We start from the raw sequence: 15,300 nt of genomic DNA, 5'->3' as shown, positions 1-15,300 counted from the left end.
AATACCATTTAACATATGTGGGCGACCACTGCCCCATCTCTCCCAACACACCCAAGTGGAGCACCAGATGCGCACAGGCAACACACAGATCCATTTCAGACTGGCAACAGAGCTGGAGACAACGACACAATAAATAATGGGACCTACATAAAACCTGTTGATGGAGTTGCACAGCCTCCTTGGCCTCAGTGGCTCCACAGCAGAGACCTTAGAGCTATGTGATACAGCAAAAACACACTGACGTTTGGCTGGCTGCAGTCCCTGAGAAGAAAGCCAGCACCACCCCAAGAAGGAAGAACCCTTGGCATGGTCTTTGATGCAGAGATTTCCTACTCCTTTAATTTAGAAGGTAAAGGAGCCAACTAGCTGTCCATGCTTCTATGAAATATTACTGCTCTTGCAAACGAACACAGACTGGTTTTGGCAAAGATTCAAGGACCGCAGCTTTGTTTATACTGTCGTGCCAAGCAAGCTCATTGACAGGCTGCTACTGGTGCAGAAATAAATAAAAAAACACAACGAGGCCTGTGTGCAATCCGAAGAAACAATATATCTCTAAAAGCACTTCACTAGGAGCAAGTCTTCCCCCATCATACATACAGAGTTCTGAAATGAAGGACCGGCCTACAGGAAGAGGCCTATGCACACACTATGTACCAAACAGGAGCCTCTAGACAACCAATTCACAGAAAAACCACCAAGAGAGGAATAACTGGGAAACAAAAAATATGGGGTAGATCCTTGGGGGTTTATGGCATCAGGCTCTTGAATTCACTCAGCTTGTACTTGAGAGCACATTACAATTATCTTCTTTCGCAAAACAGCTAAATGCACAACTCTTCAAAGGAGACTTCAGGTGGCCCTGTGGCAATGCCTCTAAACAAAGTAAAGTACATTTTACTCGTTTTTGTTCACTGTATGGTTATCCATGGAAGCATTTCCTACTCTCAATTTTGCGGGAAGCTAATATTAGACAATATAAGTTAGTTCTTATATTTCTGCAGTAACTTGTCTCAGGGCGTATCACTCACGCTGTTATTAATTTTTTAAGATTCTCTCTGGTTATTAGGAAGAGATTTTTTTTTTATGGATTCATTGTTTGTTTTTTCTATTTCCATTGTTTTAACTCATGGAGGATAGTGGGATTTTTTTTAAATAATTAAAGCACACAGCACTTTCGGTCCTTTATTTTATCCTTTGTATGTTTTTATTGAATTTTGATCTTTTGATCAAGTCCTCATTGTTAATACCGTACTAATGAATAGTATGTATTCCTTTTCTTAGGAATGTTTAGGATGTTTGTTTTATTTTTTATTTTGCTTTAAGGCTAAACAGCCAACTAAAGATTTACTTGAGACATCAAGTGGTGGATGGACATGCGGGAATGAAGGTGAACCACTAGCAACAACCCTAGTAACGTTCTACTACCTTTGTTTTTTTAGTTTTCACCATTACAGTAGGAGTCAGCCATATCCAAATCAGCATTAGACCTGCTCCAATGGAAGTAGTTCAGCACAAACTGATAGGTCACGTTCGCTCTAGAAAGCAACACACTGTTACACTAAAGGAGTTATAATCCACTGAGATTAACACAAAATCTTCTGTTTCGATGGTCCAACAGATTACAGAGTAACAGTAATAAACAATGAGAGGCACACTTCTCATTTTTCCACAAAATTAGGCTTAAGAGGCTACCTCAAGAATATTGTAAAGAAACCTACAAGAGGGCATAGGATTATGACTAGGCGTCTTTATTGAGCAAAATGGAGAAGATGAAGGACAAAGATGCGATTTACATGTCAACTTTTAGCCATTTGAGGAACAAGAGTTAAAAAAGAATATTTCAAAGTAACTGCATCTTGTGCTGCTTTAAAAAACAATCTTTGGTCTATAGAAGTCATGCTTTGTCCGTGAGGCCCCTGTAAGAACCCTTCCACAAGCAAAAGTGAAACAATACAGCATAATATTGGCATAGCACCAGGTTGAGTTAAGTATTATGCTTGTCCCCATGCTTCCACCAAGACGTTTGCTTACTGAGATGTTACAAACTGGCAATTGCATGTTTGTAATGTAATGTTCCCACAAGAAACTGTGTATTGGTGTGACAAGTTCACAAGTTCTAAATAGGATTTCCAAACATTGATCCAAACGAGGGACAAAGCAACAGAAGGCCCCTTGCTGGCATTCCATGGATACAGAACATGTAGAAGACAACATAGATTGGTTATTTCTACGTGATGTACCATTAAATACCAGAGGAACGCTGAAGCAACGCTTCTGTACCAGGATCAAATGTGCATGTTTTCACTGAACACAGGGGTAGAGACCTGAATAAACAAACAGTGCGTCACTCGATCTAACATTCATGCACATACATTTTCTAAAAAGGTCCATCCAGCAGTGAGACTTCATATTTGGAATTAAGTGGGGTTGAGAGTCAATGAGTGTATGTGTTTGCAGTACTAATCTAGACATTCAGGCTTTCAGCTACCAGAATGTTAGGAATCAGCTTGGGTGTAGGCCAGTCAGTCCTGTTCGTTGTCTAACAGCATCTGCTGGGAACCAATACAAGGTGTTCCCAATTTTATGATGTGCTAATTTCGAATGGTCAGCTCTTGTAGAGACAGCCCAAGCTCAGTTTAATATGGGCACTATCTGGGTGAAGTTTCTTAGGTGCACGAACATTGCACCACCTTCTGGCACTCCTGTGGTCATGCCTGTAAGAAGCGCTATGGCTTTGCAAATGCCTTAAGCTCACAAATGGTTTTCCAGCCAAGAACTTTCAAGTGATACATCCATTCCAGAGAGTCAAAACTGATATTTGCGGTTATACTACTTTGTAGACTATTTCCTGCCGTGCAACTAGAACAATTCATTGTTGCGGTGATTCTGGTACGTATTTAGTAAGGTTCTTACTAACAAGAGGCGTGTGTGTAGCCAGACCGATAAACAGGGGCCTTATCTGAGTATGGAAGAGATCACCTTGATAACATAGCAGTAATCGTCATTAGCAAATGCATGTATGCACACTCTGTGCTCTCATGATGTTCTTGTTCTCTCCATTCACGAATACAAGAAAAAAAAGTGCAACCAGTCACTTTTGCTGTGATCTAGAGGGAGGCCTGCAGAATTATTTAACGACAGCACCATATCCTCCTCAGAACACATGCATTTTTGAGAACTATGGAAACTTTGATGAACACAGGAACATGAAGTCGATCCTCTGTTAGTGTAAAACATAACATCATTAAGAATTCTAACCTGGAATCAGCAAAGACAAATAAGAAAAGTTCACCTTTACAGGAATTACGCACTCAGTCTAAGGTTGTCCTGAAATGTAATACTTTAATTTCGATTTCTAAAAGATGCACATAATGGAAAAGCATAATGAAAAGAAGCAATGGAATTATAGCAGAGATGTTAAACTGCTATCAGATATTTCCCAGTTTATACTAACGCCATCTCGTGTGCAATCCATACCTTATATTCATAGAATGCAGAGGACACGCTGAGCATGGAGGAAGATTGTATCCTGGAGTATCTGTGCATCCCATGTCATTACTATACGGAATTCCAAAATAATAATCGAAACCTGTAAAAAGAGAGCTCTATTATAATTAAGTGAGATTCCCCGAGTACTTACTGTGTCTTGTGCTCCTTCCATTACATTCCAGGTTGTTGGGATGTCCCTCTTGGTATGGAAGTCACCCTCTGCACGGGCGCACATCCCTAATATATTTGTTTACAAAATCCTTGATCCAGATGCATTTGCTGTCTTGTCAAATGGAGCCAATATTTAGTAAGCATAGGCAGAAAGGGCTTGTATGGCAGAAAGTTGTTGAGGCTGTCTATATATATGAGCCACTAGGGTAAATATGTAGCCCTTGTGTCTATTTAGACTTACATCCAAGTCTTTTTTCCGCCAGACTCATGGAATTATTGCAAATAGTTAAATAAGCATAACGTAGCGAAGCAGAAAACAAGAATACTGCAGAAGCATGGTCTAAATGTTCATTAGCATAACTAGCCAAACTTGTAGCCCTAGTCTGGGGAGTCATCCAAGAGCTTCTTCGAAGATACCCTCCAGTACAGTGAGTCAGTGGAAACTGCGCCTTCTTTTTTAGGCACGGATTTCTAATGGTGGGAGAAGACCCCTCACAAAGCACCAATCCAGAAGATATGAGACATTACATTGCCCAACAGAAGCCTTTTGAAGCATGTCTTTCATGATTAGGTTCCTAAGGCAGTTGGTTTCTCAATGCCCCTACTATGCCAATGCTTATTTTTTTACAAGGAATATTTGATTTATGTGGAAATAAATAAAATCTAAGGTAAAAAGGAGAGATGTGTCCAGAAACAGGCAATAACTCCTAAGTGTTTATAGTTATTTAAGAAGAAAATGTTTTTTATTCTCTAATCCTTCACGCTAATTTCATCAAAAATTAGTGGTCACCAAAGGTGATTGTCAAAATCACAGAAATCAAATTAAGTTCTACCTCTCTAGGAGTAAAAAAAAATCATAAACAATAGAACTTGCTCACTGTCTTTTTTTTTTTTAAGTGCTAGTATGGCTCTTGACTACCTTTCTGCTACGTTTATGCTATACAGAGATCACGTACACACAAACACTAATTATTCACCTCCTGTGAGGGCTTTGGTTTTTCAGGTAATTTTGAAAGCGCATTGTATATCTGCCAGTGTTTTTCTTTGTAGAGTACATGTGCCATGTTTATATGATCTACTCATATAATTTAATTAGTATAGCACCTATATGTTATAGATTGGTATGATACAGTAATCATGCACTCGGTTTAAATGGTGCTGGAACAATTTTAGGAGTAGGGGTGCTGCCATTAGTGGTACATCACTTAAGGTATTGTGAAAAATTATTTGAAAGAAAAAAGTGTTACACAAAGAAGAAGTGTAGCAAATGAGACACTACCATTCAGCAGAGTGACAAGGGCATTATGGAACACACTGTAGCACATACATTACTAAAGCATAATGAGATTACACACTTATTTGCAGACAGCACATTTTCATTATAATGACCAATATATTTTCACAGACATGCAGTCTCGCTAATAGAACTATATAGCGCACTAACAATGTGTGGATCAGCGCTTTGCGCGAATAATTATCACTCACATATCACGAAGTAATGTGTCTTGATTTGTTTTGATTATACTAAAAAATCTTTGTTTCCTGCACACTTCAGATTTACAAAAAAAGTTCAATTTGTCCTTTCTGAAATGATACATTCAGAAATATTTGTACTGTCCATTGACCGTATTTACATTTTGTTATGTTTGAAACAAAATGCAGCCTTTCCTTTTACACTTTTGGTACTCCAACAAGAGTGTCAGATACTTCTCACTTTGTATTCAGAGAATGGAAAGTAAACACAAATCCCCATGTTAAACAAATAAGCAGCAATTTGTCAGGAGGCCTCCTCTTTGAACACACTGTAAATGTGACAAAATATAAAGCTTTCTTAATTGCTCATTTACCCTCTGAATTCCTGCATGATTATTTCTGGGGGGGCTGCAGCACCTCCACACCTCTACTTCCAGGGCCTATGCTTGGAACAGTTCAGTTGTGAATATAAAGTGCTGAAGCTATCAGAGAATGCACCATGGAAAGAGAGTTTTCATGGAGTTCCTAGAAATAATCAGAATTGTAGAACAACAAACTGATGATGGGTGAAAGGGAAATTCCAGAGTTTAGAATCAAGAAGAGAAAATTATTTAAGGCAGGACAGGGCACAATATGGATCAATAGACCAGGGCCTGTGTCATAATCATAAAGCACTGCGACAGTTTGCACCACTGCGCATTTTTTCAAAAAGTGCCCCAGACGCAGATTGGGACAGTGTGACCTGTTATCATGATTGCACGGCCCTACAGCAGCTATGAAGTTGCGCCTGTTCTAGGGGTAGCCCTGGGGGTAGCACATTCAGCGTAAGACAGAGCAGCTGCTTAGAAGCCACTCTATGTTTCACAGTGCAGGCTACAGCTGCCTGCATTTTTAAGAGGGAACAGAGATCCCCCTGCAGGTGTGTGCAGTGAGTCTGGGGATGTCTGCAGGGCCATGGTACCCTATCCAGAGGGCAGCTGCCCTCAGTGGGCATACAAACAGTGTGCCACCTCTTTGCAGCACACCGTCAGTGCTCTTCCTAAGGGCCTGCTTGCCTCTTCCCCGTGTCCCTTATAGGGCACTGGCGCAGAGGCAAAGTGATTCCCTCATTTGCATACGCTCATGACTCATTCAAATGAGATAATGTCTCTCAATATACCAAATGGGGGATGGGAGCACACTGCCTCACCTCCCAGCACAGTTCGCCCCTTAGCATTGTGGTAAATGCAGTTCACAGTGATTTCTTACTTGAATGTTAACTGTAGTGGTTCACCAAAGTTGGTGCAGGTTAGTGCTGTGAATCTCTAGACACATGTGTTTCTGGATATTATCCGTCTTCAGTAGAGATAAAAAACGAAAATTCCTTCTGGGGTTGCTGGAAAGGCTGCCATAGTCTCTCAGGTCTCAGTACCTCTCTCTGGCGCACAGGTGCATCGCCAAGAGCTTGTCAGCTCAGTGGCTCAAGGGAGCCTTTTCAAACAAATGGGGGATGGGAGAACACTGCCTCACCTCCCAGCACAGTTCACCCCTTAGCATTGTGGTAAATGCAGTTCACAGTGATTTCTTACTTGAATTTTAACTGTTGTGGTTCACCAAAGTCGGTGCAGGTTAGTGCTGTGAATCTCTAGACACATGTGTTTCTGGATATTATCCGTCTTCAGTAGAGATAAAAAAAGAAATTTCCTTCTGGGGTTGCTGGAAAGGCTGCCATACTCTCTCAGGTCTCAGTACCTCTCTCTGGCATCGCCAAGAGCTCGTCAGCTCAGTGGCTCAAGGGAGCCTTTTCAAACAAATGGGGGATGGGAGCACACTGCCTCACCTCCCAGCACAGTTCGCCCCTTAGCATTGTGGTAAATGCAGTTCACAGTGATTTCTTACTTGAATGTTAACTGTAGTGGTTCACCAAAGTTGGTGCAGGTTAGTGCTGTGACTCTCTAGACACATGTGTTTCTGGATATTATCCGTCTTCAGTAGAGATAAAAAACGAAAATTCCTTCTGGGGTTGCTGGAAAGGCTGCCATAGTCTCTCAGGTCTCAGTACCTCTCTCTGGCGCACAGGTGCATCGCCAAGAGCTCGTCAGCTCAGTGGCTCAAGGGAGCCTTTTCAAACAAATGGGGGATGGGAGCACACTGCCCCACCTCCCAGAACAGTTCGCCCCTTAGAATTGTGGTAAATGCAGTTCACAGTGATTTCTTACTTGAATGTTAACTGTAGTGGTTCACCAAAGTTGGTGCAGGTTAGTGCTGTGAATCTCTAGACACATGTGTTTCTGGATATTATCCGTCTTCAGTAGAGATGAAAAAACGAAAATTCCTTCTGGGGTTGCTGGAAAGGCTGCCATAGTCTCTCAGGTCTCAGTACCTCTCTCTGGCGCACAGGTGCATCGCCAATAGCTCGTCAGCTCAGTGGCTCAACTGAGCCTTTTCAAACAAATGGGGGATGGGAGCACACTGCCTCACCTTCCAGCACAGTTCGCCCCTTAGCATTGTGGTAAATGCAGTTCACAGTGATTTCTTACTTGAATGTTAACTGTAGTGGTTCACCAAAGTTGGTGCAGGTTAGTGCTGTGAATCTCTAGACACATGTGTTTCTGGATATTATCCGTCTTCAGTAGAGATAAAAAACGAAAATTCCTTCTGGGGTTGCTGGAAAGGCTGCCATAGTCTCTCAGGTCTCAGTACCTCTCTCTGGCGCACAGGTGCATCGCCAAGAGCTCGTCAGCTCAGTGGCTCAAGGGAGCCTTTTCAAACAAATGGGGGATGGGAGAACACTGCCTCACCTCCCAGCACAGTTCGCCCCTTAGCATTGTGGTAAATGCAATTCACAGTGATTTCTTACTTGAATGTTAACTGTAGTGGTTCACCAAAGTTGGTGCAGGTTAGTGCTGTGAATCTCTAGACACATGTGCTTCTGGATATTATCTGTCTTCAGTAGAGATAAAATACGAAAATTCCTTCTGGGGTTGCTGGAAAAGCTGCCATAGCCTCTCAGGTCTCAGTACCTCTCTCTGGCGCACAGGTGCATCGCCAAGAGCTCGTCAGCTCAGTGGCTCAAGGGAGCCTTTTCAAACAAATGGGGGATGGGAGAACACTACCTCACCTCCCAGCACAGTTCGCCCCTTAGCATTGTGGTGAATGCAGTTCACAGTGATTTCTTACTTGGATATTATCCCTGAGGGCTGGGTCCTTGGTTTTTTCCACTTATTCAGTTGTTGCATTAATAGCACATTTATATATACCTCGATGTATGTGTGTGATTGAGTGTGAATGAAGGTGTATATGAGTAGAATTTGCTTCCTTTCAGTGGGAACCTGTGTGTGTATTTTGATATCTGCTACTTTGTATTTGTATCTGTCTTGTTTCCCTGTATCTATTTTATCAAATAACCGTTATTGTATCATATTTATCCGCAACATACATTTAAAGTAATGAAATAAATGTTTGCATATTATTACTGGTTTTTTGTTCTTTTCTCCTTGTGTCTCTAACTGGCATCTAAAAATATTTGTTGATACTGTGTACCTCCTTGATATATAGGGTAGAGTTCTCCTTTGTTTGTTCTGAATTAATTTCCCCATCGTCTCTACCTCTATTTTTGCCTTTTTGGGGGCCCCTCTTCGTTGATTGGCATACATTTCGACTCATCGTGATCCGGTGAGAGACATTTGTTGCATACCGGGTGGACGTCGATGTGTGGGTATTTTGCGTGGCATAAAGGACACCGTTTGAATGGATTCCTCGATTCCATCGTCGATGTAACTTCGATGTTCTGACCAAACGGATCCGAAAGGCTGGAAGAAGGTTCTAAAATAGTAAAGAAAGTAGTCGATACCGAACGGGAACAGTACCGACGAAATCTAAAGGCCTTTTGGCCTTAAACCTAATTTTCCTAACTTGAGCTAAGATAGGCACATCCGAACCCAATGGCGGAAAAAAACAATCTAAGGATGGAGAGGATGCCCATGCGCACTGTGGTCCAGGGGAGGAGTCACCTATCTCGTGATACTTCGAAGACTCTTCCAGGACAACAACGTGCAAACATCCGGACCCAACACTAGGCGGCGATCTATGCACAGATATGAATTCAGCAGCCCACATGCCTCGAACGTGTAAAGTGGGTGCTTAAAGAGAAGAGTACAAAGAATTAAAGCTAAGAAGCTATAAAAAGCCTTATCAAGCTCTGCCTGGGACTAGATATCAAGGTGGAGGAAAAGAGAGGAAGCCAGCAGGGCCAGTGAAGAAGGACATACAGAAGGGGTAGAACGGGCTTGATAGTCAGTGGTGGCACAAAAATGGAGAAAGAAATACAATCTGAAAAGAAAGGAGAGTGTGATCAGAGGACGGGAGAGAGGGTGTGAAAAGACGGAAGGTGAAGGATAGAAGACAATTTTAAGAGACAAGCCAGAGGTTCGAGAGGACGGAGAGGGGAGTTGGATCACTAAAGGAGTTTAGAATAGAAAAGAATAGAGCATGAATAGAACGAAGTTGAAGACAAATCCCCAAGAACGAACAGTGGGTAAGGAACACAGAAGAGTAATCCTAGACAGCTGTTTCTGTTGAATAGCAAAGGAGAATCAAAAACAAAATATAGAGTGGACGGATAAATGAGGTGAGTGTAAGAAAAAGAGGAGCAAGAAGTACTGAAAGCAAATATTCAGCCTCTTTTATTGGAGGCATACAAGATTCGGTGATTTGATAAAATTTAAAAATAGGATTAAGTCAGAAGATGAGCATTGGATCAGATGTAGATTTGTTACAAAGTGAACGTGTATTTCAGAGACTGATGGGGATGGTCAGTGGTCGTGGAGAAGAGATTAGAGGATATTAGAGGACGGGTAAGACTGGAGTTTAGGGATCCAAGAGAGTATGGGAATGATAGTGAGGGACGTGAGAAGAAATGAGTCAGGAGGGTGAGAAATATGAAGAAAATTGATTACACAACTAAAATCCATGCAAAGATGACAACAATAAATAGGAATCAAAATAAACATTTAAATGGGCCACAGAAGCCCTACCAGCATGAACAGAGCAAACAGTCGGTGCGCTGTCCTTTACTCGAGGAACCCAGGACAAGAGGCATCTGTGGAGATTTGAGTATAAAGGAGAGTGGTTGCAGGCAACAAGACACAGCAGAAGGGGAAAGTGGAGTGGAACTATTATAATGTAACTTGATGCGCAGACCCCTGCCGGCTTCTGGTGGCTTGTAAATAGGAAGGCGCTATTGCCCGTACAAGCTCAACATGTGTGACATAACTCTTTTAGCCCCTTCCTGACCTGTTAACTCAGACAACCTCTTGAACTCTGAAACGTGCTCATCAAATAAAAATGTCAAGCAAAGGATTGGAACGAGAAGAAGTTTTCCCTCATTTTCCAGGCAAGCAGAGGCACTTCACCCTTTCTACAAAAATTCACGTTTCTAAATCATATGTGGATTTTGTCCAAACCAAAAACTGCCTCGCCAATCAGCATGGACGTTGCAAATAAGTGCACACATCACACACGGTGAGAGCCCACAATACCCAAGACTTAAAACGTACAGAAATATCATGAACAAAATAATAATGCTTACCACGGAAAATGGGATGAAAATAACCGCTGTGGCCCAGATGCCATTTCCCTGCACAAGAAACAGGTTACAATGAATGAAATACAGTGAAAATGTACAAACTCCATAAAAAATTGAATAGTATGAAAACAGAAAAAGTACACGGGGAGCTGATGTTTTAAAACATTGTGACAGAAGCAAAACAGCATAACAGCAACCCACAGCCCATGAAAACAAACCAAAAGGCATCCACGATGACTTACTTTATAGCACTCTTCAGCTCCCTGAGAGAACGGCATCCCCTGTGCAAGTCAACCATAAATAAGTGAAAACAAGATGTAGACAGGAGCATGCTAGTCCTTCCTCGAAGTCCTGGCCCTGACCCACCTCTCAGTTCATTACCTACTGACCAGCAGGAAACGCTAAACTGAACTCGAGATGTGAGGACAGAGGGTGATTTATAGGGACTGGGATTTGTAAAGAAAACGAACATAGGCGCTACTGCACCCAGTGCATTCATGTTAATATCGCACACTTGTTTCTCCTTTCCAGCCTGTAGTGACGGGCAGCAATGTCCATCATAACTCCGGTAAGCAGATGTCTGAGGCATGCATAGGCCCGCCGAGCAGGAGCTTTGCAGCCTGGGTGCAGTGTCAGCGCTTGCAGAACGGGTAAGCAGAGGTAGAAAGATGAAAGGACCTATGCCTCACAACAGCGGACACACCGGCCTCAGCTGTGACAGGAAGAGCTCGGACTCCTCCAGAAGTGATATCCCTCGGTGAAGTCGGATGTAGAGGTGCAGCCCTGCAGGGTGCCACCGTGGCGAGAGCCGCCAGTGAAGGTTTGACTGCTCTTCCAGCCTCCGATATGCGTCGTCTCGAAAACAACCTGAGGACAGGCATCTCATGGCTGATCATGACGTATTTCCTAAATAGCTTGATTTCCTAAAGAATTTGCAGTGTGCTCCCTACATGTTCTGCTAAAGCAACAAGGACTAGAAAAGCTGTCTTACAAATATCAGTTCTAGGTCAAAGACAAGGTGGAATGCGTTCCAAGCCCCCCTTTATTCTAAGCAATGTCTCTCCGGGTCATCGCGATCCCCAATCTTAGTGCTTCCTGGTGCACCAGTATAGACTTTTTTAAATCTCAGTTTTAGAAGTGAGCTGAAATGAAATTAAAATGTATAAATCACGCTAACACCCCAGCTGGAGACACTGAGGTCTTGCATTCAGTTGGACACCTGAACCCACACTTACATGCTGTTTCCCCAGTTAGTTTTTCCAGCTGCTTTTGTTTGGTAATAATGAACATGAGAATTTGTAGGTGGCAGTAAAGGAGTGGTGCTGTGAGGTCAAAGGGAGGTGTTGACAGATATGACGTCGCCTGGCGCTTCTCCACTTCAGATTATGCTGAGGGTGGTGACAGAAGTCATCTCAGCAAGAAGCATTCGGAGACTGTTGTCAAGGTGCCTTCTGGAGCAGCGGAGGTTTTCTGACGCTGCTGGTCTCAGGCTCGTCGGCGTGGTTGCACAGGTACAGCAGGCCTTCGCTTTACTGAGGATCGTATTGTAACAGCGAGCGCTTCGTCTGATGGCTCTTAGCCATCAACTGATGTTTAGTTTTAAGGAAGACTCTGGATGAGTGATGCTCTTCATCTTGAGTATATCAGTCAGCTTCCACAACTGCAGTCTGGGTCTATCACTCTTGTTTCTGGTTGGGGCACATCAGGTTACTATGAACTTCATGCGTGATTGATGGTGCCACAGAATCTTGGTTCTGACAGTACAGAAGCCGCACATCTCTGCAGCAGGATCCCACCTCTGCACTACATCTTCTCATTTGAGCCGTTCCATGGCATCAAAGGAAGTGGCATCAAGACCTCACATTTGTTTAGCAGGGCTACCAGGAGTACATTTGAGCACATTACAATATTTAACAAATTAGATTTTGCATTGGGGTGGTGCCAAAATATTGACACAACCCTGACGCAAAATCTGGGCCTCAACATATAATTCTTTTTAAAAACCCTGGCACAAAGAAATCGGCAACAAAGAGACACATGGCATTACATCTGTTCTGCTTAATTGGTTGCAATGTCTGCATTTTAAAATATCTTATGGGGTTAAGGCACCTGCTGCAGAGATCTTTGTGTGTCAGCTAAATCCCAGGGAATATTAATAATGGTAAAATGACTCTGGGGATAACTTACTTGCTGGAAAGATCTGTGTTTTGCCTAGTCCTAATTTTGAATCAAATTAGCATAGAGGGTTAATATGACACCTGCAAAGCACATTATGTAACACACAGATGACAGATTTGTATTTTATATAACTGGGTAAGATCGTTACTGGTTTTAAAACAGAGATCCTTTTGTTAGTTACACTTCATAAATTGTAATCCTTCTATATTGCACAGTGAGGTACGAAGGACATGGGGCTCTTACACCTTGTTACCCTCATTGTCTTATGTAACACATCCTTTCTATTGATGGACACACATAAGATTAATGGTCAATGTATAATCCGTACATGTGATGTAAAGTGCTCTAACACCCTGCATTGGGATCAGGAAGCAGCGTGTGCACCAGGAGCCGGGGAGCATCCTCCGGCCAGGGCCCTGGGGTGCAAGCTTTGCAGTATTGTCCTACCTGAGTGGATACAACAGCACACAAGACGGAGGTTCTAGGAACAAAATATAGGGGAAAAAGCACTAAGCGCTGTTGATGTCTCGGCACCGGCTCTTAATGCTGTGATTCTGAGCAAATCGCTTAACCTTCTGGTGCTTGAAAGTATGACATTGTGCAATGTAGCCAGGGTGCTCAAGTAATATGTACCAATTCCTTTGAGAAAAGGCTTGGGCCCAGCTTCGGCGACAGAACTCTTTCACAAGTGAAAGAACACACTAGGAGAGGAACAAGGAGAGCAGCCAGCTGCACCCCTCTGACAATTAGCCTCCTCTGGTGGCAGCACAGAGGGAGGGAAGGACAAGGGGGATGGCAGGCATGAGAAATGAAGGGCGAGAAAAAGGGGAGAGAGCCAGGAGGCTCAGAGAAAAGAGGTACACATTTGTAAAGTAGTCCCTCATGCAATTTATTTAAAGCACTGTGTAGTAGAATACTCATAGTCGTTGGTGGGGTTCAACAGGAGTTTATTGTAGAGTAGCTACACAGCAGACATGATAGCGAGGTGAAAACCCATCCAGCTCCAACAGCTCTCATTTGAATGTACAGAACCCAGCAACAAGACAACCAGGTAACACATCAACACATTCTATCAGGTGAAGCCTGAGGTGGAGCATAGGATAAGATGGAACAGCGTAAGGCTGTAACGCTAAAGAAATATAGTAGAGGAAATACAAGATATCCTCCTTTCTCAATAAACAAAAGAAAGGAAAATAAACACACACAAAAAAAAAAGAAAAGGAGACAACCAGGAGATAAATATAAAAACAATAAATATTGAACATTTCGAAAGCAAATGTAAATGCAGAGACTCTTAAACATTTCAAATGCGATATCTCTTAGGAACAATCCTAGATCTTGAGCTCCTTCTGAGGGACATATCTGAGGGTCAAGCAACCTCAGGACCAGGAGGCAAAGCAGCAGGGTATGGAGGGACATTCTTAACTTTTACGATCTTACCAGCATTCCACCACTTTCCCCCTTCAACTTGCACAGAATTCCTACCCACCTTGGTGACGGAAATGAGGGAACCGAACTTGCTCTCAACCTTTTTTACATGTAAAGGGGACTTAATACGAACAAGATCTCCAACGACCACAGGCACAGTCTTGACACCTTTCTTGTTGTCAAACCAAGACTTCTGTTTGGACTGGGAGTGGAGACATTTTCTCTAACCAGATGCATAAGACTGTCAATACCAGGAACAGACTTGATCCATTTGTTCATCCATGCGGGCTTAAAACTAGTGTTGGGCTTTCTTCCCCCCAACAGGTCAAAGGGAGAGACTTTGGTTGTGGAGTGGGGAGTGGTCCTGTAGAACCAAAGCATACTGTTAAGTGAATTGAGAATATCACAGTTACAGTTAACGTGTTGAATGTTGCATGATTTCATGAAGGATTCAAAATCAGCACTGGTGAACTGAGTACCATTATCCGTCACTATGGTGTCAGGAAACCCCTCCCTCGAGAAAACATCCTTAAGAAAAAGAATGATGTTGCTGGTGGAAGCCTCCTTAACAAGTTTCATTTCAGGCCATTTTGAAGCATAATCAATTAACACTGAAACAAAACGACACACTCCAGGTAAAATTTCCAAAGGTCCCATGACGTCCACACCCACCTTGGACCAGGGTCCAGAGGGACATTCAATAGGAAGGAGAAGCGGAATGGCAACTTTTAAACTTTTGTCAGCAGATCTGCAGATGCAACACGAATAAACAAGATCATTAATATCACTGTCCATCGAGGGCCACCAAAAGAACTTGCGGACCCGTCGCTTGGTGAGATTGGATCCTAAGTGACCCTTGTGGGCTTTAACAATAATGTTCTTACTGAGACTCTGAGGGGCAATAAGCTTGTCACCTCATAATAACACACCGCCTTCCACGAAATCTCAGATGCCACCTTCCAGAAAGGCTGCATACATTGAGTAAGAGCGTG

At 42.7% G+C, this 15,300-nt stretch overlaps 1 protein-coding gene and 1 long non-coding RNA gene across 10 annotated transcripts in view; one reads left to right on the top strand and one right to left on the bottom strand.

Moving 5' to 3' along the window:
* Positions 1-15,300, bottom strand: part of ARSG (arylsulfatase G) — a 1,970,563-nt gene that overhangs the window by 600,441 nt on the left and 1,354,822 nt on the right. For all 9 annotated transcript variants that reach the window (XM_085617295.1, XM_085617292.1, XM_085617290.1 and 6 more), the window contains 2 exons: positions 10,706-10,753; positions 3,481-3,592 (listed from right to left, as the gene is read on the bottom strand). In XM_085617295.1, coding sequence (XP_085473421.1) covers positions 3,481-3,592; positions 10,706-10,753 — 160 coding nt within the window. The remainder of the gene's footprint in view (positions 1-3,480; positions 3,593-10,705; positions 10,754-15,300) is intronic.
* Positions 1-15,300, top strand: part of LOC146810303 (uncharacterized) — a 138,427-nt gene that overhangs the window by 89,437 nt on the left and 33,690 nt on the right. The window lies entirely within an intron of this gene.

Source organism: Triturus cristatus, chromosome 7 (genome assembly GCF_964204655.1).
Source record: "Triturus cristatus chromosome 7, aTriCri1.1, whole genome shotgun sequence".
Lineage (NCBI taxonomy): Eukaryota > Metazoa > Chordata > Amphibia > Caudata > Salamandridae > Triturus > Triturus cristatus.
The sequence above is the reverse complement of the archived record's forward strand: the minus strand, read 5'-3'. Positions and strand labels throughout refer to the sequence as shown.